The sequence below is a fragment of the Engystomops pustulosus genome, chromosome 1 (genome assembly GCF_040894005.1).
Source record: "Engystomops pustulosus chromosome 1, aEngPut4.maternal, whole genome shotgun sequence".
In the NCBI taxonomy this organism is placed as follows: domain Eukaryota; kingdom Metazoa; phylum Chordata; class Amphibia; order Anura; family Leptodactylidae; genus Engystomops; species Engystomops pustulosus.
This window is the reverse complement of record NC_092411.1, coordinates 244664077-244687561: the sequence shown is the minus strand read 5'-3', so window position 1 is coordinate 244687561 and position 23485 is coordinate 244664077. Positions and strand designations below refer to the sequence as shown.

Below are 23485 nucleotides of genomic sequence, written 5' to 3'. Positions count from 1 at the left end.
GAATAATTAAATAATGGCGTCTGGATAGATTCAGAGAATAAGGCAAGGCCTGATGGCGATCACAGCCGTATAGAGAGGGGGCAGCCCATTGATCTGTTATAGAACCAGTGAGTTATATTAATCCTTGTATAGAGCTGCAGGTAAAACACAGTCTTGTTTGTCCACTCCAGTCCCCTCCTGAAGCACTGAAGAAGAACTATTGCGCCAAATTTGTAACTTCTTTGTGACTTTTAAACGAAAAAGTATCAAGTTCTTTCTAGTAGAGAGAAGTGGTCTCAAACTTTAAGTTCAGGTCCAGAGTTCGGGTGTCCAACCGACTAGAAATACAGGCTACCGGCACCACCACATTCAGACATCACATCAAGGTGAGCTTCAGGTCCGAGAGCCGGGGTTGTGAGCCGGAGTGTATGTGAGACGTCCCAACCGCGGTGCTCGCCAGATATAGCGAAGAGTGACGCTTACTTCTTTTCTCTGCTGAACCAGAGTTCGGGTGTGACCCGCACAAAACAGACATATTGACGGATTGTCGGCAATGCAGCCAATATGGCAAATTGATGCCCCTGCCTGCTTGCCATGGCTTTGATTGGCCAGGTGGACCACCCGAAACCCAGACCCGAATTCAAAAAACAATCATCATCTCTACTCTCCAAACATTAACACCTCATATTCCAAAATGAAAGCTTATGTACAAAGCTTTCTAAAGCATTATAACAAATCTGATATGCAATAATCAGAGCTCCTATAACACTAAAAAACTGAGATAATGTCCTGCCTAATGATAAATCTTCCCTATAATGTAGCCAGATAATATTTGAGATTTGTAAGATAATTATATGTGCTTTACAGATATGTCATAATACACTTATCATGACGGTCCAAACACTGGGACCCCCACCAGTCACAAGAGAATGAATGATGTGTCAATAATCATGAGCAACCTGGTGTTCGTCCCCAGATGCCAAATTATTACATATGCTATGGGAGTGTAAGGAGCTGGAGGAATTTTGGAGACAAGTCTTACATGTAATCCGGAAAGTGCTGTCGGTGGACCTAGAGCCGGATCCGAGGATATGCTTGCTAGGTTTAATTGAAAATGATAATATGGACGGGATTACTATGCTATGTATACAAAAATTATTATATACGCACGCAAGACCATAGCGGCTCGATGGATCCAGACTTCGGCACCCACGGTACAGGAATTTATAAATAAGGTTAACAGTATAATTAGATTGGAGTGGGGGGTTTATTTGAAAAGAAAATGCCCCCAAAAATTTGATAAGCTATGGGGAAGGTGGATGAGCAATACTGGACTTCCGAATAGGGCCCTGATAGACTTGCGCAATAGCTCTCAATACCAATTGATGACTGTGGCTGTCTGAAGATATCTATGACAATTTCTTAAAGGGGAAAATAACTACCGTAGGTACTTGTTTGTAGGATGAAAAAATCCCTGCTCTCTAGGCATGACCTGTGTAGAAGGCCCAGTTGGTCATTAGACTGGATTAATAGATGTGGTCTCTATCTGTCTGCTGTGGGGAAGGTGGGCGGGGGAGGGGGGAGTGGGTTGTTTCTTATTGTTTTTAGTCTTTTGTGCAACAGTGCGTTGTTATGTGTTGTAAAAAAACAAAAAAAACAAAATTACAATAAAAATGTTTTGATCAAAAAAAATCATGAGCAACCTACTACTTCATGCTGACTAGTGGACCCTGTTCTCACAACTAATGAAGGTCCTTATAGTTTTTGCCCACTTATCAGAATTATATTCTCAATCCTACAGAATGCCAGGGAATATTATGAAAACATATTAGAAATATTATTAAAAATTATTAATCATATTCCTATATCCTATCCTCTGCGAGAATATATTTAAAAAGTTCAGAATTGGGTGCGTGGAAAATGGGGTTTGGGAAAAAGGGTCCCCTGTAGATGCTGACAGAATAAGCACTGATTGGATAACTGTGTAAACATCCTATTTTCAATATGTCCATACATTGTGTATAAGAAGCCAGACATAGGAACACTACCAGTGATCCCTGAAAATAATTATTCTATGATTAAATTAGTTATGGGATATAACAGGTCTTACTTAAATTTTAGGAATTCACATTTTGGGTGTTGTTGAATTTCTAGGCAGAATTGAATTTGGCTCCGTAGTGTTACAAGTAATCCTGGCAGCCGGTACCCAGGAGAATGACCTCGAGAATACAATAGGGTCAATAGCTTTTACACATAATAGCATCATTTGCATACATGACTAGTTGCTCATTTTGCATTATATAGGATGGTTAAGGCTTCCCTGCATAATAATGTATAAATGGCAGTACAACACATACTTGAAATAATTCATTAATTGCTTCTAGATTTGTCCGTACCAAACCTGCAAAGGAAAAAAAGATGCACCGGGACAATAGATTCTCTACTTGCTTAGAGGAATCACATATACATCAGACAGGAATAATTGACACTGGTTGTCCGTTTCAAGGCAATCAATGCTAGACTGAAAGTCTTTTGTGACACTTGCTAGAATGTCAGTTTCATTGCAACACGAGGATCAATATGTTTATTTAAAGAGACTTTTGGAAATAACAAAGGACTTCGATGGCTTAAAGCAAAATTAAATGAAGGAGAACATGCATCCTTTATATTTGCAGAATGTAATGAATTTGTTTCATTAAAGGGGAAAAAAAGACAAGTCAATCCAGATTACCCCCTCCCAACCTTATCATGTATTCCAACGACAGAGCACCAAATTACTGGAAAGTGCTGACAACGTGTACATCTTCCTGCTACTTGTTATTCTATTCAGAGCGGAACAAATACATCGCCAACAGTTTCTTGTGTTTTGATGGTATTACATGTCTGGATTGGTTACAAAGGCACTAACCCTAAGTTCCAGTATTAATGGAATATTGCTTTTCCTTAGCAGAAAGGAAGACCTCACCGGTAGTATAAAAATAAGACCTTGAAAAACTAGTAAAGTGCAGTCCCAATCCAACAACCTTCTTTTCTTTCCTTTCTTTTAAACTTGAAAAGGCAGACACATAAAACCGCCCTACAATGGCCAAAAATTACTGCCAAATACTACTTGTTACTCACATAATACTACCTAGAAAGTCACTAGTGTTGGGTATGTTGGGTGGTCTGTAGACTACAGGACCCTCCATGGATGTATTCTCCATCCTCTTGTCACAGAGGTGGTTGGCACAACTTGCCTCATGGTAGGTGTGCAACCATGCCGTACTATAATGATGTTTTCTGTCCAGCGCAGCTATCGGTGAAATAGAGACACTATACAGTCATTGGGGAACATGTATCATAGTTTTGTCTTTCTGCGGTGAATTTTTGAGACATTTGGCAGCTCTTTTTTGTGCCTTATGCATGATCATGTCTTTTTACTTGTGATACTTGATCAGTTTTTCCTGTCCAGGCAAACACAAAATTTGGCTTTTTTTCAGACTTTTTGTTGCAAATGTCTCTAATCCACATGGACACAAGCCACGTGAGGGGGTTATATACAGGAGAGGATACAAGCCATGTGAGGGGTTATATACAGGAGAGGACACAAGCCATGTGAGGGAGTTATATACAGGAGAGGACACAAGCCATGTGAGGAGGTTATATACAGGAGAGGACACAAGCCATGTGAGGGGGTTATATACAGGAGAGGATACAAGCCATGTGAGGGGGTTATATACAGGAGAGGATACAAGCTATGTGAGGGGTTATATACAGGAGAGGACACAAGCCATGTGAGGGGTTATATACAGGGGAGGACACAAGCCATGTGAGGGGGTTATATACAGGAGAGGATACAAGCCATGTGAGGGGTTATATGCAGGAGAGGACACAAGCCATGTGAGGGGGTTATATGCAGGAGTAGACACTACTGTAAATTTTGGATTTGAGGCTGTGTCCTGCATTTTTAAGAACATGTAAGTAAAGACACATGTCCCCCATTGTCTTGTAGAGCTTAGGCCACGTGTACATGAAAATAGGTTTTAGTTATTGTTTCATTGGATAGCACACAAACCCATAAATATCAATAGGCTTGCATAATTGTGGTTTCCAAAGAGTAGGTTTAAGTCCTGTCCATTTTTTGCAGCTCAAGCAATCCTTTTCTATTGTCACCGACACATGAGCTTACCCCTCACGTGGCCATGACACATGGTCCATTGTTTATGGTCCAATATTGTCTTTTTTATAGAAATTTTGACAGAAAACCATAAAAAGCCAGCAATTCTATGAACAGATCTGTTTAAACCTTTTAGGCTTCATTATAAGGGATGAGTGGACAAGTTCAGGTTTGCGGATATTGGTCGAACCGTAACCTGAAAGTGTGGTTTGGGGTCATCCAGTAGAGGTGAGCCCAAAGCCCTGTGATTTCTAGGTTCGGGACCACTCAACTCTACTACTTAGCACAAAGCAAGTCATATGTTTCTATAATAAAACTTAAATCTTTGTTATTTAAAAGAAAATATAGAACCAGTTCACATTTCTAGTCATGGAAAGACCTTTTCATCAGCACAAGGTTGACTTTGAAAAAATGTACAATTGATTTTTGAAAACAAAATAAACAATTGATTTTTTGAACCGGTTCCTTTAGGTTAAATAGAAGGCTGTAGGTGGAAGGAGAAGTGGAAAGCGCAGTTTTGATGCTTCCAGCATTAGGGCAACAGAAACAATATAGATATCCATTGTGATGATGTTTGTCACAATGGAATTGTAGTTTTGGACTTGAATACAAAATAATAATAAAGTCTTTCATGAAACAGGGGGAAAATCGAACAATCCCTCAAGCCTTCACTTTTAACAACTCCATTAGCAGCCCATTTGTGTCTAGGTATCTAAGGTTATAAGTGTTTCATTTTGATAGACTTTTTGAAATGAACAAATTGCATGTGTACACAGTCTAGACCTTTTCAAGTGTAAATTAAAAAAGGCACAGCAGACTTACCCTGTGGTGATCCATTACTGTCATTGATTTCCAAAATACATTTTAAGATGTGAGCCAGATGAAATCATTGCGGCCTTTGTCCGTGCAGGGTAAATAGTCCACTTGACCTGTTTTGCATTGTGTCTTACTATAAAGGCCTATGAGCCTGTCATGTTGTGTCAAGGAGGCAGCATCGGGTTTAATGGAGCATTATCACATATTTGTAGGATTTTTTCCCCCAACTTCAGCCTTTTGTCCTTTTAAACCTAAATCTAAATGGATCGTGCCTGAGGTTTCCTTTTTCCATTTCATTCACTGCTAGGACTTGACAGAATAGATTGGAGGTTTCTATGTAGTTCATTTCACACAATTCATAGACGTATTACAGCATAGAAACTCAGCTATGGAAACCAATAGGCATAGAAACAAAATAGTACATTATTGCTGTAGACGGTGATCCTTAAAGTTAATGGTTAGTGACTTTGTGCTATGAAGCCTGCATATTACCTGCCAAATATTCTACCGAAAAAGATATTGTTCTTATTTCCTTCCAAATATGACTATTATGTGCATCTGCATGATCGATCCGATATGACGGTAGATCTCCCCTTGCTGTGGTGAAGCCTCAACATTTGAGCAGCAGCCCTGAGTGTTAATTGATATTTCTTGATTAGGTTGACCCTCAAAAGCAAGAATCAGCAGGAAAGATACCGATTTTATGATTTTTTTGGTACTAAACAAGACAACCTGCACAACGGGGTGTTGTTCTAAGGATCCAACAACTGATCTGTGAACCATTTTTTTGAGGTCCATGTGTCATCAGTGTGTAGTTGACATATTTTGTCCAAAACGGACTTAGTCCACAAAATATGTCAACGTACCATTCGTATATCATCCGTTTTTTGCGGATCTACAGAAGAAAAAAACAGAAGGCAGACTTTTAATGTCACTAGTTTGTCCCAACCCCACAAAGGATCACATGATTGTGTTAAATAGCTACTGATATGCTAATAAGGACTGCATGTGGATGACACCTGTGTTTCATTAGTACTTTTCACGTTCCTTTAATCTTCTTGGGAATGCAAACATGGCAAGAATAGGGCCTGTTCTAAGTTTTCTACGGCCTCCACAAGCAACTGGGAAAATCTTGATCATATACACAGGTCAATTAGAATAAATGTGTCAGTGTGCCAACGGATAGCACTCGGATGAAAACAACTTTCCTGTTCATGTTACCTAATTTATAATATAAACTTAATATTAGCACCTAATCACATGCTTTGTAATAAGCTTTATGATAATTTTCCATTTTAAAAGTTGTCCAGAAGACAATATATTTGCATGTACGTTAGAAATGTAGGTTAATCATATGTATGAATAAAGTATTCTTACAACGAAAGCAGTAATCTGAAAAATACACTACTACAAAAGCCATTTTTAGAAAGTCTTTAGACTCTAATGACTGCAAGGGATAACTATGTTGTAATTCTAGTTATAGAAATTTAGCTTAAAGTAACCCTGTCACTAGGAAATTGATTTTTAGCTGGTGACCGGTTCCAGTAGTCTACGCTATGCTGATTTTAAGAACCTCATTGTCAGCATTATGAATAATTTCAGTAGTTTCTATGAATTTAATTTGCATTACTTGGCTCCCTAATAGCAGCATGTGGTGAGTCCCAGGGGAGGGGCAGCTGCAGCTTGTGTGTACCTATGTCTCCTTTCCTCCACACGCCGGCAGCTCCCTCACTCCTACTCACTTCCTGTCATGTGCATTTAACAGGTGGGGAAGGGAGGGAGATTGTGTTGAGGAGAGAAAAAAGGAAGAGAAATCTTAATTACAGGCACACGGTCTGCAGCTATCCCTTTTCACACAGACTCACCACACACTGCTGACAGATATCCAGGTAATGTGAAATAAACTTATATATAGTACTGAACTCATTAAGAATACTGACAAAGGCATTTTTTTTAAATCAGCATAGAATAGGCCATCAGAACTTGTTGCCAGTTAAAAATGACATTCCTAGTGACAGGTGAAGTGTCCCCATCTGTATGAGGTCAGGGAGGAATTCTCCATTCTTGCCATTATGGACTTTTGTCTATATATTAGGGAATTTAATTATTTTAGTCCTGATTTGTATTTTGCCGGCAAACAGCTCATACTGAAAACAAGAACAATCCCTGTTTGATTTTGTCCCATGAGCCACAAGAGCAGCTTGGAGAATACCTTATCTACCATGAGGATTATTTTCACTAGCTTTTGTGTGTATATATATTTAACCTCTGAATTTCCAAAATCATAAATAGGCCCAGGCGTATCAAAAGTAAGGCAAACTGCCTTATTGCCAATTTCCTCACAAATGTACAAGGTGTGCCAGATAATTGAACACGGGTGCATGGTCTTCAATAGTCAGGCGCACCATGCACTGGTTGGGAAGTGTGCACTTCTTTTTTTTTTGGTGCACCTTTAATACACAGCGTACAGCACAATTCTGTCTAGTCGCAGTAATAAACACTAACACACCCCTTTATGTGCACATTTTTCTAAACTGGCACAAACACTTTATAAACACATGTGCAACCAGATTACACAAATTTTAGTTCAAAATTAGACAGAAACTGACGCAGCCAGTATAATCTATTGGGGCCATAGACTTTTGATGTGCTGTAATAATTTGCATTGGTTACAGTAATTGAAGATTGTGTTCACTACAGAAAGAAAAGCTTCACCGCAAGCCAAGACTGTTTCCGATTTCTTCTCATAAACCATAAAACTTAAGGCAAATGTGAGCCTCCTGGCACTTAATTGTTGGAAAGTTTAGTGGGAATGACTGATGCTGGCAGTGAGTGGTACCCCTGCTGTTGTTCTGAAATGGCTGCAGAACCTTCCCTGGGAGGAGAAGAAGGTCTAAAGACCCAGACGAGCTAATGAATCTCCCACAAATCTGGGCAACTCCAGCTCCCTTCTGCATTGCTCGAATAAAATCCACAGGTTCCATCTAGTTAACGGCGAGCTTTCGTGCTGCTAGGGCCTTGATATATTTCTATTTATACAATGCACCTTTCCTGCAGTTTCTCACAGTGGAGAAAATTACAAATGATAGTTAATGTTCACAAAGCAAATAGCTCCAGCAGGTGGGATGAGCGTGAAGCCACCTCAGCTGATTAACAGCAAGGTCTTCCGATTACGGAATTGTTTTCCGAAGACAAATGTGTTTGGAAACAAAAATGCCTTGAAAAGGAACAAATTTGTGACACCACACATACCCGATGCCAGAGGAGAAAGACAAAGGTGAGGGACAGGCCACATAACAAACAGTCAGACAAATGCATATTAAAATGTACAAAGCACATTACCAGACACCGATTCCAGCCAAATGCCCTTGTCAAGTCCATATCCTATACTTTTTTTCTCTTCTTCTGTACTTTGAAGGATTGCTGCTATGTAGATAGTGTTTTTTGTCTTGTAAAGTCACTTCCATTCTGTCAAGGGCATTACAGTATACTCATTGCTGTAGAGTTTTTTTATTTATTTCATTTCATAATTTAGTCAAAAAGTGAATTATTTGTTTGCTTTACTCTTTAGAGATCTCTAGATATGAACATTCCATTTTCTTTGTATTGCTGAATCAATCACCGGGAAGAAATATTTCATAGTATGTGACATACTCGCTTCCAAAGTATAGAAATTATTAGTATGTGAATATTCAGAAGTGAGATTGCCAATAAGTTCGACATTTTATATGAAGATAAATAGAAGAAACTCATGTTACAGACATGTTATGGTATTCAGAGCCACATTAGGGTGTATGGGGCTTTTACTGTACCTCCCTTATATCAGAAGTAAGGTACCATTTTTATTATTTTCAGGATTCCCAAAAAAATATGTATGGATAAAAGCTTATCCAAGATTTTAACACTGATAAGATAACCTTGGGTTTGTTTAGTAATATTACATCCAATGATTACCTGTTTAAAGTGTTCATTGGGGCCTCAGCACTTAGGCTGGTAACAAAGACTCTATATTAGTTACCAGGCACGGTTACATACATGTTCTATAATGGCTGTGACACCTAATTGGTATCGGTACCAGGAATCTGACCCCCATGAGGGATGGTTTCATTGGTTACAGAGGCTTACCGATGTTTCTACAGTTTTTGTAAAGTTATACCCCCAGTTAAATGTGGAACTATATACTCTGTTACAACTGAAATATATAAGGAGCGCTTATCCAGAACTACTCTACAAAAAATTTCTATTCATTATGCCATTTCCAAGATATTCAGTTTAATAAACATGCTAATGAGGCAGTCGGTGCCCCCAAGGTGCGCCCTTAGCACCTACTGCACTCATATTCCCAACAAATTCACTTCCTTCTTTTCCCAGAGTCACCCCATTCTTCACACAAGACACATACCCTGTTTATCAGGAGAGTAGTATTTGAGGAAGGAAGGTCCCGAGGACATGACTTTGGTGCACCAACTGCCACATAAGCAACTAAATTAAAATGGGGATTTCTTAGAAACAGCATAATAGACAGAAATAATAAAGGCATTTTTGGAATCATAGTGCATTTCTCTACAACATGCTGACAACAAATTAGATTGTTTGGGTTAGGTGTTAGACTTCCTTTAAATGCCAAATAACTTTGCCCCAACTTGTGACTAGACGTTCTTTGGCCAGAAGCAGATTGGCATGTACACATTTACAGAACAAATTGTATCTGGATGAAAAGCAGAGGTTCACCCTTTTTATCTTAATTGTTTCCAGTACGATTTTGTGGAACTCCTGGAAGGAAGCAGATTGATTTCAAGAGAGAAACGTAACCTACTAGAGTCTGAGAAGACAGGACGTATTCCAAGGTCCCTCAGCATTCACGAAGCTGGCTTCATCCAGTATCTGAACTCTGGCATCTGGCATATAGCATTTTATAATGATGGCAAGAACCCTGAAATAGTGTCATTTAACACAATTGTAATCGGTAAGTTTTCCCAGTATTTTAGTTTCTTGCCTCAGTGTTTATCTATATCATAGGAAAATGTATATGATGATGTTATGTAATAATTTATATAGCATTCCATAATGGAAAGTAATGTTCCATGCCAGAAATGTCAACTGCTGGTGTGTTATATATGCAGGGCTGTAATAATTTTACTTCACACTGTAAAGTGGAATTTGTCATAATAAACATGGTGGGAAACATGTTATAGAGCAAGAAGAGCTGCACAGATTGTTTAATAGCTTTGTTGAAAAAGTATAGGCTCGGTATAACTTTCATTTTTTTTACGTAATTTGTGAACCATCTGTGATCCATTGGGCTGGCTGTATATAGCTGACATTCAATGAGACTCTAACTTGGATATGCTGCATCATTTATCTCAAAACTACTAAATAATATGATCTATACTTGAAAAATTCCACGTAGAACATCTACAATGCGACAGGTTTATTTTAAAAAGATTTTTTGTAAGAAAGATGGGGCATTGGACAAATTCCATTAAAAGGGCAAACACCATCTCTCCTGATAACCCTACACACAAGGTTGGCGGAGGCATTCATGGGCAGTTAATTTGCTGCCTAATCTTTATCTCTTCCGACATTTGCTATTCGGGGAACTTTTGTGAGCCTTCATATGGATTATTTGGTTTACCATTCCCATTGTAATTGTCAGGATCTGCCAAGAAAAAATATATAATATATTTGTCCAGCTATAGATTGTTAAACCCTGTTTCTAGTCTTTTATACTGTAATGATTGACCATCAAGATATGGCTGTAAACTATTTCCTCCTGCCCCAGTGTGACCACTCCCACAGGCACAATTATTTCAGGATGTTTATTATCATAAACATTCTATGTAGATTAATTCACTATGTCTTTAAGGTAGAGTTGTCCTAGATGTCTAGCCATACCATAAGTTGAAAGGTAAAATAATTTCTACAGCTTCATGTGTAAAATTATCCACGCTAACAGCCAAGAAAAGGTGAGACAGCAGTTCACACCGTATGATAAGATATCAAAAATCATTTTTAGCTTCCGCTTCTCTGTTGTTTTATATCGAGTCTGAGGGCCAAGTTCACTGACTACCGAACCCAATGACTGACGTGCCTTTATGTCTCGGCTAATTATTGTATAACTATCAGCAGAGGCAGCGAACTAGAATGTCATTTTAAATTAGTCAACCTGCATTAAAAACGCTCTGCTTTCCGGACATTCTTGTCATAGCAAATTGGAACTTCTAATTCCATCCAGCACAGCGTGATATTATAGGGAATAAGTCAATATTTGCTTTCCTCAAATTACTAAGTAAGTCCATCCTTTTTTATTTAACTGCGTAAAAAATGTGTAACAATTATGAATCAAAACATGAGGGAACATGTGTGTTGCGGGTGGGGGTATGGCACGGGGGACGGGGTTCTGGATTGCAACTGCTTAGCAGATCTTCCACTTAAAGACTTGCACAAATAGTCTCACCGAATTTTCTATTGCAGAGTCCGTTGTGGAATGTCCTAGAAATTGTCATGGAAACGGAGAGTGTGTATCGGGAACGTGTCATTGTTTTCCTGGATTCCTAGGCCCCGATTGTTCGAGAGGTACACAAATTAGTTTTCTTTTGTTAAACAAATGCAGCTAAGATGTGGCAACACAAGGCATCACTTATTCCAGCAGTAATTGTCTGACATATTCCTTTGCTTTCTCCTATGTTGTTTTTGGATTTTGTAAGCATGACTATTGCTTAGTGTCCTAATTCTTCTATTGTCATGTTATATTTCACAGCAGCCTGTCCTGTATTGTGTAGTGGAAATGGTCAGTACTCCAAGGGACGCTGCCTCTGTTATAGCGGCTGGAAAGGAACCGAATGTGATGTGCCCAGTACCCAGTGTGTGGATCCTCTATGCGGTGGCCATGGAATATGCATCATGGGATCTTGTGCTTGCAATGCAGGTTATAAGGGGGAGAACTGTGAGGAAGGTACGTGCAACTGGTATTTTGGAAGTAGTCATGTAGAACAATTGCAGGAAGATCAGATTATACAGCTATAGTTATTGGATAACCATCACTATTCCTTTTTGTACCATACCTCTTTAATTACAATATTAATATTAATAATAATCTTTATTTTTATAGCACCATCATAATTTGTAGCACTTTATAGATTAACCCAACATTTTCAAGACATACTCTGCAGCTGCCATCTCATCTTGAAGCTGTCTATTAGATTCTATATAGATTCTTCGGCTAATGAATTTCATCAGTAATAAGCACTAATACATTGGTAAAGAGTCATAAGGGTGGATCGTCTACTATCTGAGTCTGATATTGCTCTCCAGTGTTCTAAATGGCATTATTATCTGTTTTCCCAATTTTACAAATTTCTAAATAAAATTTGAGGGAATAAGTAATAATTAGTGCTGAGCAAACTGAATTGTCAAGAACCTTGAACTAAAGTTTGGTTCATATACATGAACCTGAACAAACCGCAAACACACTGCTGACCCTTTAAATGCTGTCACTGTTCCCTTGGATCATTGCCATTTTCCCTCGGATCATTGCTTTGCTGGAGGCATTTCAAGAGTTAACACCAAATCAGTGAGAGCACTGAACCCGGTGGGTGTGAAACGTTGGTTGACCTGTACCTGGTGAGCCTGAATGCTGAACCTGAACTTCTGGCGGAAGTCCTGGTTCTAGGAAAATTTTGTTGCGGGTTCACTCATCACTAATCATAATCAACTTTGGTATTGGTCTATTTTTGGCACACAGTCATGGAGGCATCCATGTAGTCTAAACTGCTGTTCAGGGCATTTACAGATTTGCTTTACAGCATGGACAATAGACTGGAAAGGTCCATTGATGCTTGTAGAAAAGCTTTTGAAACCTTTGTAGAGGTCATTCTGTAGGGAATTACCTTAAGTAAATTGTGGCATTAATACATGTCCAATATAAAAAATTAATTGAAATTTATAGATGGTGCATTACGTAGTGCACATAAAATGTGTCAAATAATGTATCCTTTACACTCTGTATATGTTAAATTATAAATAAAAAGTTTTTTCCTCCTTTAAGAACCTAAACTGAAATGAAACATGAGATATAATTAGGAAATCTGTGATGTTGTTATATAGTGCACGGACCATTTTGTCTTAGCATCTTCTAGAGGAAGCCACCATTTTCTTTCTGTGATCAAATTGTTTTTATTGATTTGCATGTGCAAAGGAATGCAATTAAGTCCCCGGAATTAAATTTTCAGACCATTGACCCTACAAGTGTAACGTTTTATTGAGTCAAATTGCTGAATTAAGTCTCATCATCCAGAGCACATTAATGGCAGTCCAGGAAGATATAGAGTGTTCAACTGATACATTAAAACAGCCATTGTCTGCTAAAACGGTCACATTGCCTCTTGGTCAGTGCCAAGACTATGGTTTTCTTCTACCCTCAGTGCTTTTTATACGGAGGAGGTTCTTGATGTAGCTAGTTATTCTAAATTATGTGTGACTGCAGATATTCATGGCAAAAGCCTTTACATAGTTTCCATTTATGACCCTGAAAGTAACATGAGTATAGTCAATAGTAGTAAAGGAATGTGTAATATACTGAAAGTAATCATTCTTTCTTTTCATAGCTGATTGCTTGGATTCATTTTGTTCGAATAATGGGGTTTGTATACATGGTGAATGCCATTGCAACCAAGGATGGGGTGGTACCAACTGTGAAATCCTCAAATCTATGTGTCCCGACCAGTGTTCCGGTCATGGAACATATATTCAAGAGTCTGGAAGCTGCACTTGTGATGCCAACTGGACAGGACCTGACTGCTCAACCGGTAAGAATGGTATCATTTCTTTTCCTTTCATTTCTCAGTTACATGAAGACAAAATTATCTACTTTACCCACAGGCTATCAGCCACTGAAGTTTTAAGATGAAGTCATGACGGTAGCAAATTTTATACTAGCAGTGACTACCATGCCAAAGGGCAAAGGGTTAGCCACTAACACAAATTTTACCAAGCTAAGAAGAAGACCCTAATTGGGATTATCTACATGTTACTTGACCCAGAAAGTTTATGTTAAGAAGCCGGGACCATCAAGGCATAAAGGCATAAGGACTTGAGACTTCCTATGGTGTCCCAGGTCCTACTGCCTTCCATAGGACAGTTTCATGCAGTCCTTATGATCGCCATGGCCCCTTCGTCATAACCTATGCCACTCCCAACCACTAATATGGGAGTGGTTATGACAGCGGCATGTGTCACTACCTCTCCATTTAAACAAGTAGACCAGAAGAGACACCTCATATGTGTAATTAGAGAGATGCCTCCATAGAAACTGTTAGTATCAATAACGTGTAAATCTCTTTCTTTAAATACATTTGTATGGTTTATAGTTTTTCCATTTGCAACTCTTTCTGACACAATGTGGAGTGTGTTCAGTGTGATTTAACAAATAAATTCATATATCGCATCCAAGTACAACTTCAATTCATGATTGAGGATATTGGACTGACGCTGGGTATACATAGTACTTGATGGGGACCTTAGATGGCAATTATCAATTATTACAGAAACTATCAAAAACTGTACTATCAAGCTACAGTTTCACATGATGTATGAAGAGCCATCATGGGTTCAAGATCCAGGACTTGTACTCATTTGACTTTTGTGTGTTCAGTAAAAAGAAATGGTATAAGAGTTGACCATAAAAATGACCCCCAGTCAAGACTACACTACAGAAATTATATATGGATTGAGCATTCATTGAAAGTAAACAAGTCTTGTCGCTTCCTCACGTTGAACTGATGTTTTATGGCTGCATTTATTGAGACAACTAATGCTGCCTTAAAACAGATTGTATATTTTCTTTTTAAGTATAACCTTTGAGGAGCACATAATCTTAAAAGCGGGAGGTGACCTTCAGACATCTGTAATCATGATGTAATAAATCTAAGCATAGTGAATCGGTTTGTTCCATTGCTGGAGGGAAAGAAAACCTTTTCCTTGCAGTGTTTAGGTTGGAGATCAACACAGCTTTCCTCTATCTTCATAAGCAGTCATTCCATTAATTAGACCTTCAATTCCACTTGAATTAAATTAGCTCTAATTAATAAGTTCATTACAAAGATTGACGCATCCTGTTCAAAGCTTGTGTGCTAAAAGCTGATAAACACCTTCACCCTAATGAAAAATTGATTAGATGGAACAAAAAAGGGACTGGTGAAATAAACCCCTCTCTCCCACCTTCAAGTTGATATTCTGGAGCTTTGAAGTTAATCAAACCATCTCAGGTCTCTTAATAAGAAACTGATAGAAATGATTTAGAGAGAAAACAAAAGGGTTGGAGATCTCTTTTATATAAGGATAATATTCTTTATTTTATCTTTTACTTCATCTTGTCCATCCTGTTTCATCCAGTTTGGTTTTGGCGGAAGGAATTTAATGTTTGACAACAGTTTATTGGTTATTAGAGTGTAGTCTAGTTAATCTAAGTAACCCTTACTTATGTGATTATTTGATTGCCATATATTTCACATAGGAATTTGTGCATGATGTTATGGTGGGTCCATTTAGTGGGACCATTAGTGGGACCATTTAGTGGGGTAATGTACAGTTTAGACCAAAAGTTTGGACAGACCTTTCAATTCAAAAGTTTTCTGTATTTTCATGACTATAAAATTGGTAGATTTACACTGAAGGCATCAAAACTATGAATTAACACTTGTGGAATTATATACTTAACAAAAAAGTATGAAACAACTGAAAATATTTCTTATATTCTAGGTTCTTTAATTTAGCCACCTTTTGCTTTGATTACTGTTTTGCACCCTCTTGGCATTCTCTTGATGAGCTTCAAGAGGTTGCCACCTAAAATGGTCTTCTAACAGTCTTGAAGGAGTTCCCAGAGATGCTTAGCACTTGTTGGCCCTTTTGGGAAGTCTTCTATTGCCACTGCTACCTGATAGTTTTCCAAACACACAAACAATGAAAAACTGATATCTGCTGGTGATTGCTCTGGTTGCCCATTTGCTTACTACAAATCCCACAAATGTCAATTTTCATAGCATAGAAACAAATACTCCAACGATGCAAACAGTTCCAGTTTACAAGAAATGTGTCATAGTAACCAGTCAGTGTAAATAAAAAAAATCAGAACAGATCTTAACTCATTCACTGTTGATCTTGACCAGTAATGCCACCACATAAAATATAATTTCAGTAAATACCACACGTACACAGGACACTGCTGCTCAGGGCACAGCACTCACTAGCCAAATATAGTATTAGGTAGAATAGTCCTAGAAGATCCTTTGTAATGGGTTTTTGAACTACTTCTTTTATATAAATTGACCTTATTATGTTAGATTTGCCCCATTTAATCCAATCTAACCGTGTCTCACTTCATTTACCTTGTGGCATTAGCAGAGAAGTATGGAGTTGGAGTGCTGGTTAGGCTTGATCACCTCCACTCCATTCACACAGGGGACTCAATGATCCTTGTTCTTGTCAACGTAATCTAACCCCATTGATCATCCATTTATCACCTATTCACTGTATGAATCACCTATGCTGCATGGTAACCAAGAATACAAAATGTAAATGTATATTATTATAACTGGATTTATTTAAGATGTCATAAAAAAAGGTTTGGGATAAAATTAACATTGTACGTTTGTATTGATGAGGCCCATTTTATGTTTTTTAAAGAATCTGCCAAACATGTGAAACGCTCTTCAGGCTCACTTAATAGTATAAGTGACCACATTGTATTGATTTACCTGCCAGCCTCCTTCAACTGCATGAAATGTAATCAAATTATGACATCAAATAGTAAAAAAAAAAGATGGTAATATTTTTCAGTTCTCGTAGTATTATATACATGCCATGTGCAACCTTTCCATCTCATGATGCCTTCCTGCAAAACTTCTCACCTCGACCATTTCAATAATCCCAGGGAAGGTTAATCCTCTACAGACCACAAGCTCTGCTAAGCAAGACCCTTTCTTCTATCAAGATTCTTGTCAGTTTGTTATCACATTGTACTTTTGTTGGCTCTTGTGCCTGGTTTCTGTTAAATTTATACAGGTACCTTCAATATATTGTCACCCTGGAGCTCCCAGTATAAATTAATGGTGATGGGAAAGTGACAGAAATGGGATGATGGATGGGGTTACGATTATGTAAGATTAGGTAAAAAGTATGATGGTGCAAATTCTACTCCTTTTCCATGTTAATTAGCCTATTTCTATTGGAACAATATTGAACTGTAATAACTGTAACGTCCCACATCACCCAAATGTTTCGTTGTCATGTAAGGCAGATGACAATGATATTATGATACTTACAATGTAGAAAAATGTAGATAGTATCAGATGATTTAGAGCTATGGAGAGCACATTAACATGAACAAAATCTATTTGCAGAATTTAAGATCACAAAAAAATGTACTGACTGTTTTATATCAGGTTATATACATACATCCCAAATTTTTCAAAAGGTCCCAAAAAAGGCAGTTTAGGTACATTTCCATTCTTAATAAATTCCCCATTGTGTAAGGGTGTAGTATATGGACAATAGGAACAAACTCAATAATTTTTACACTTTACACTAACACAAGTTAGAATGAGGAAGTTAAAGTATTGGGTCATATATAAGAGGCTCATAAATATGGGCAGAATATCTCACCTTGAATAGTCTAGATCCAAGTTGAAAAGGTTGTATGTGATTATTTTAATAAAATATTTTCAAAGTCTTCTCTGATAAATCTCCAAGGAGCTTTCCTTCCTCAGGACAGCACCAGTGACACAAGGGCCATCCCTCGAGATTAGAAAAAACGTTTTCATCTCTAGCGCACGCAGTTATTATTTATATACGCTTTTAACATCAAAGACCGTTGTGAATTGTCATTCACTAATAAAGTAGTTAGACCGCATAAATAGTCATTGTTATCCAAACTAAGAGGTTCTTGTATAGCGTTTACTGATATAACACAATAAGTGTGATGACCATAAATACAGTAGGTTGGAAAATGTGTAAAAATTATCACTTATACTACTACTTTGCTGTTGAATTTCTGTCCTGAAAATTGAGGTACAGATTGCCCTTTACTCCACCATTACAAAAATATCCAGTATTTTGCAAAGGCTTTCCTGTGGGAATTGCCGTGAGTTATTTTAAAACTTTTAGTATGTTTTGAGCATAAAATGAGTAGCTAGCGGGGTAGATTTATGAACTGGTCTTACTTACAGACAATTAAACAGTCATATTATGCGCCAGCTGAATCATGCTGAATGATTTAGCTTGAGTACTTTACGACTATGGAATCTACTTTAAACCAGCTATTAGTAGGTCTAGTTTCCAACAAATTTTGTGGTCCACAAACAGAATTTTCTGGCATACAATCTAGGCCACATCCCCTTTTTGCAAACCGTTTTTGTACAACTCGGAAGATTGCCTGAACATGGTCTAAAACCCTAAATAAATGTGACGCGAACCACTTCAGGTGGAAATAATCCCATTATTCTGGTGTAGACAAATTGATAAACCCCCCAATGTTTTTTTAATGGAAATGGATGGCCACACTTAAAGGGGTATTCTCGCCTGGGCATTCACATTCAGTTTCACTAATCTTCCATTTATAAACATTTCTTCAATTGGATGTTATTAAAAAAAATGTTCCTGTGTGAAGATAATTTCTCATAAATGTAGTCATTCTGTCCCTTAGAAAAGAGATAGCTTCCTCAGTTACGACCACGTCACACTCTGGCAGCGGTGGCCAGACATGAGCTATTGAGTCTTGTCTGACCTCCTGGATTCAGAAATCATTACCACAGGACGGCTGCGGGACATATAGTAAATCCCGGATATTTCATATACAAAAACAATTTGTTTCTTTGTGCAATCCCTCCAGCAGACGTGGCCGTATCCAAGGAAGCCATCTCGTTTCTAAGGGACAAAATGACTACATTTATGAGAAATTATCTTCACACAGGAATATTTTTTTTAATAACATCTAATTGAAGAAATGTTTATATATGGCAGATTTATCAAACTGAATGTGAATACCCAGGCGAGAATACCCCTTTAATGATCCTTCCTGCAATTAGTGATGGTAAATGGTTTCCCAAAAGACCCTGGGCCCCAGGAGTGCTCTTATTATAATAGGAGCAGACACACCCCTGCACATCCACAGGAGAGTTTTAGAGACCCTCATACCTGGTATCAGGTCCAGAACCTTGGAGGAGTTCTAGCTTCTCAATTGGAAGGGCATATGATCAGGGTTCTGGTCTCATTGGATCCGGTTGAATCCCTGGATCACATTGATACCAAACCTCACCCATTTGCAATGATCTTATTCAGAGATATTTAGGTCTCTGTGTCCCAGAATGTTAGAACCTCTTTAGTCATATCTATACACCCCACTGGCTATAATAATGCCAAAAATGTATCTGGCCTTGGGCAGAGATGGACCATAACTCCCTAATTGTCCATAACCAACATATTGGTCTGGGGTTTTTATGACACCTTGTCTGCTGTCAAACAAAATGGAGGAAAGTATCCTGTGAGGCTCCTATGCATTTTGACAATTCTAGTTTTGGCTATTTGTGAAGAGGCTGGAGACAGTAAAGGGGATTTGTACCAACACTGAGGAATAAAAGGCCCCCTCCCCCTGGCCATATTTATCACGGAGATGTATTAATGCATCAATCTTTAGACCAGTGCAGAGTAGAAGAAGACAATTCTCTGCAGTGCCAGAGTTATCACTGGGTCTGACGCTGGATGATTAAACCGGTACTGTATGAGACTGGTGAGTTGTTCCTTGCACCTCCAATTAGTGGGTCTAGTTTATTGCACCATAATATAACATTTTCTGGTGTACCGTCTGAATTTCCTGGCATACAGTATATTTTCTGGAGTGGCCACCGTTTACAAAGAACACACCCTTTTTTTAGAGGAGTTGGAAAACAGACTAAAAATGGTCTGAAACCTTCAGTAAATGTTCTGCACAGCATGTAAGGTGCAAATCACTCCAGTTTTTTAGCATAGCCAAATTGATACATCTTTCCATTGCTTTTTTATGATATTTGGCCTCTAGAACTGTACACAGAGTTAGGACAGTTTATTAAAAAAGCACAAAGATGCTAATAAGGACAAGCCTTAAAAAGGTTGACCTGGATTTTATCATCAATGGACAATCCTTAATATTGGTCATCAATGTTTACTAGTGGTGAGATCCAACCTCTAGAATCCATTTCAATCATCACCACACTGGCGAGATGGCAAAAACATGCACCTTTCATTGTAATCACATGCATTACAGGGTGCACTAGGCCTGTGCCTAGTATTGAGTGCACGACCCATCATGAATTGCAAGTGTAAGTGCCACATTTCTGCTTCATTATGTTCATTGGCTTGAACCTCGATTGACAAACATTGCAGATCAATCCCAAGAGATGGCATCAATGTTGACAAAGAGAACAGCTTAAGCCAATTATTTTTTCTGTGATATTTGGTCAAAACAACAGACATATAATAATGTATCAGTATTTACAATAACTGGAGCACGGAGTAACTGGTTTGGTTGTCAGTAGAGCAATTCTAACGATTTATACATATGATATAACCTGGGTATCAAAGTGCATAGTCCAGTTACCCGGCAGATGAGTATTTTTAGTGTGCTGCATCATATGTCACACTTAATGAGCATTTGTACAGATTCTCTGTATATATTATTTAAACTGACTTACGTGTGACCAAGGCTATAGAGAGCGTTCCCTGGGAGTAAAAGGTTAACCTTTACTTACCAGTTTATTAAACAGTAATGATGCAGAGGTCTCCTCCATTCATCTGTGTTGGTGACAGGATCTACCCATGAGCTGTAATTATATAAGCATGGGCTTTGTAAGCTTTAACTTTGCAAGCATGTTATTGCGATAAATTACTTGAAGTCACAATCCTTATTAAAGTGTGGGGTAAAGGTTTACCTGCAAAACAAATCAATTCAAAGGTACAGTTCCGCATAGAACCCATTGATCTAAATGAACATAGGGCTGCCATATGAATAATAGACCATTTCAAAGCTTCCATATCCCTTTTGGCCCTGCTTTGTATTAGGCACTCATGTCTTTTATCACAGTTCTTTACCCATCAATAAACCCATGTACAAAGCTTTGTAAACCTAGCGGAATCAAACATGCCTCTTAAAAGACCATTTGAAAAGTTGCCTGCCCTCTGAACAGTGTTTTCAAGGTTTACACATCTTCTGTGTTCTTGTTGTTTTAAAAAAAAAAAAAAACATTATATTTTCTATCATTGTTCTTGTTGTAGAAATCTGTCCGGTTGACTGTGGCTCTCATGGAGTTTGCATGGGTGGATCTTGCCGATGTGAAGATGGATGGACAGGACCTTCCTGCAGCCAAAGAGCTTGTCATCCTCGTTGCTTGGAACATGGCACGTGCAAGGATGGGAAGTGTGAATGTAACCAAGGCTGGAATGGAGAACACTGCACCATTGGTAAGTTATGGGATTGCTTGGGGCCATTTCAGTTACTATGTCTATCATACATAGTTATGATCATCGTGTGATATTACATCACTCTTTGTTAGAGCAATAACCTGATAATTTTATGTACAACTCCCATAGCTCCCACTAAGAACCTCTTGTACAAGTTACCATGATGGACTAGTTAGTCTCCATGATACGTTGAGGAAATCAAGTACGAGTAACTCAAAATATAGTGCAGTTCATGGACTGGTGTGGAGAAGAATTTTCTTCTTTTATATAGTCACAGAGGTGTAACTTTTTTGGTTTGATTTATTAAGGTATTGGTTACCAATGTTTATGAAGGCACTAACCACTGTAACCCCACTATTGTAGTTCCATTTTGAAAAATAAGTTCCTGTAAAAATGTATTAAATACCCTCCAAAAGAGAATCAAAAGGACCATGACAAGATTCTGTATAATCGGGGAGATGACTTGCTTTAATTTCCTGGAGATCTTGCTTTCACCTTTTGGAAACTAAATATGGCAGTTGATGGTGGGTCATGTGACCCAACCGTCAGTCAGCGACGCCTATGAATTTGCAGCAGAGCGATAAATGCCAGGCATGGTAGGCCATCCATTGTGATCTGACGCATAAGGGGATGAGGCCATACCTGAGAATATTAGATGGATTCCAGCTGCAAAACATCACCCAAATGTGCAGATTGGTGCTGCAGTCTTTTTCCAAGAATGTATTCCAGTAGTACAGGGTAGCAATACATGAATCCAGGGTCTGCTGTTTGTGGCCGTGTGTTATCGGCATGAAAGGGCTTCTCACATGCCGATGACGGAAGTAAAGACTGGCTGAACCACAAACCAGGATAGGACCTGCTGTGAGTTTCATGGTTTGGGCAATTGGCTCACAAATGGGGCTTTGGTAACCAAGAACTTGGGGAGAGCTCATAAAAGTACATATATCTGTAAGTCAACGGATAGCACATGCCCAAGGACATGTATTATTGTTTTTTGCAGTTTATAGTTATCTGTTTGTCTGAGAATTCTCATTGCCTAGACAAACACGGTCACATAAGTTTTCTTCCTCTCTGCATTGGTGATTGTGTATTTACTTAGTTTACTACTTGTTAAACATTGTAGTCGATGTGACTTTGTACTCCATCCACGCTTTGTTGCCATGTCATGAATGTCTTCAGTCACAGATCTCTGTTGTGGGTGCCTGAGGTTATATTGGGGCTTGCCTACAGCACTATTATCTCTCACTTTACCCCCACCGGTGATGTGCATTGAGTGCTGGTAGATGGCAAATAATAAAACCATCCTATGAAGATGGAAACAAACAGCAACCATCGCAGGATTTAGTGGAAGCTGATTATTTACTATTGGATTGTTGGATGAGAAAAAGTAGCATTTTGGATGTAAATTGTAGAATTACACAATTATTTGCTAAAAGTAGACAACTCCTTTTAAAGGGGTTGTACTCTACAAGCACATTACAGCAAAAAAAAAATCAATATTGTTTGTGCAATGAAAAGCTATTAAATTTTCCAATATATTTTATCAAATCTTCATGGTTTTCTAGATCTCTGCTTGCGGTCCTTCAACAGGAAGCTTCCTTGTCTACACACCCCCAACAGGAAACACCCAGTTGTTAGTGTATCACCCAAAGACTAGAAGGATCTTTTAACAGGAACTGGCTTTCGATTGTAATTTTTTTGTTTGTTGAGCTCCATTGATTTTCATATACATTTTGTCAATTGAAATGGAAATGTGGCCTAGGGGGGAATTGTTATACCTTTATACCAGAAAAGAGCAGATATTTTCTACATACATGAATTGTCTATCTTTGATTTACTGGGAGATGATATCATTATTGAACGATAAGATGTTATGTTATGTGAAGCTTCCTTGTCTACTACCTGTACATAAACACCAGTCCATGCCCATGTGATGTCACATAGGAGCATGCCCTGTTCACATCCCACAGATTTGATTACACTCTGTGTTATAATGAGCCGTGCACCTGTGTGACCTCACATGACCATGGACCAGTCTTTATCTAC

General features: G+C 38.3%; 1 protein-coding gene across 19 annotated transcripts in view; it reads left to right on the top strand.

Moving 5' to 3' along the window:
- Positions 1–23485, top strand: part of TENM3 (teneurin transmembrane protein 3) — a 1383253-nt gene that overhangs the window by 1234851 nt on the left and 124917 nt on the right. For all 19 annotated transcript variants that reach the window (XM_072123399.1, XM_072123501.1, XM_072123484.1 and 16 more), the window contains 5 exons: positions 9707–9917; positions 11426–11527; positions 11712–11906; positions 13558–13758; positions 21254–21439. In XM_072123399.1, coding sequence (XP_071979500.1) covers positions 9707–9917; positions 11426–11527; positions 11712–11906; positions 13558–13758; positions 21254–21439 — 895 coding nt within the window. The remainder of the gene's footprint in view (positions 1–9706; positions 9918–11425; positions 11528–11711; positions 11907–13557; positions 13759–21253; positions 21440–23485) is intronic.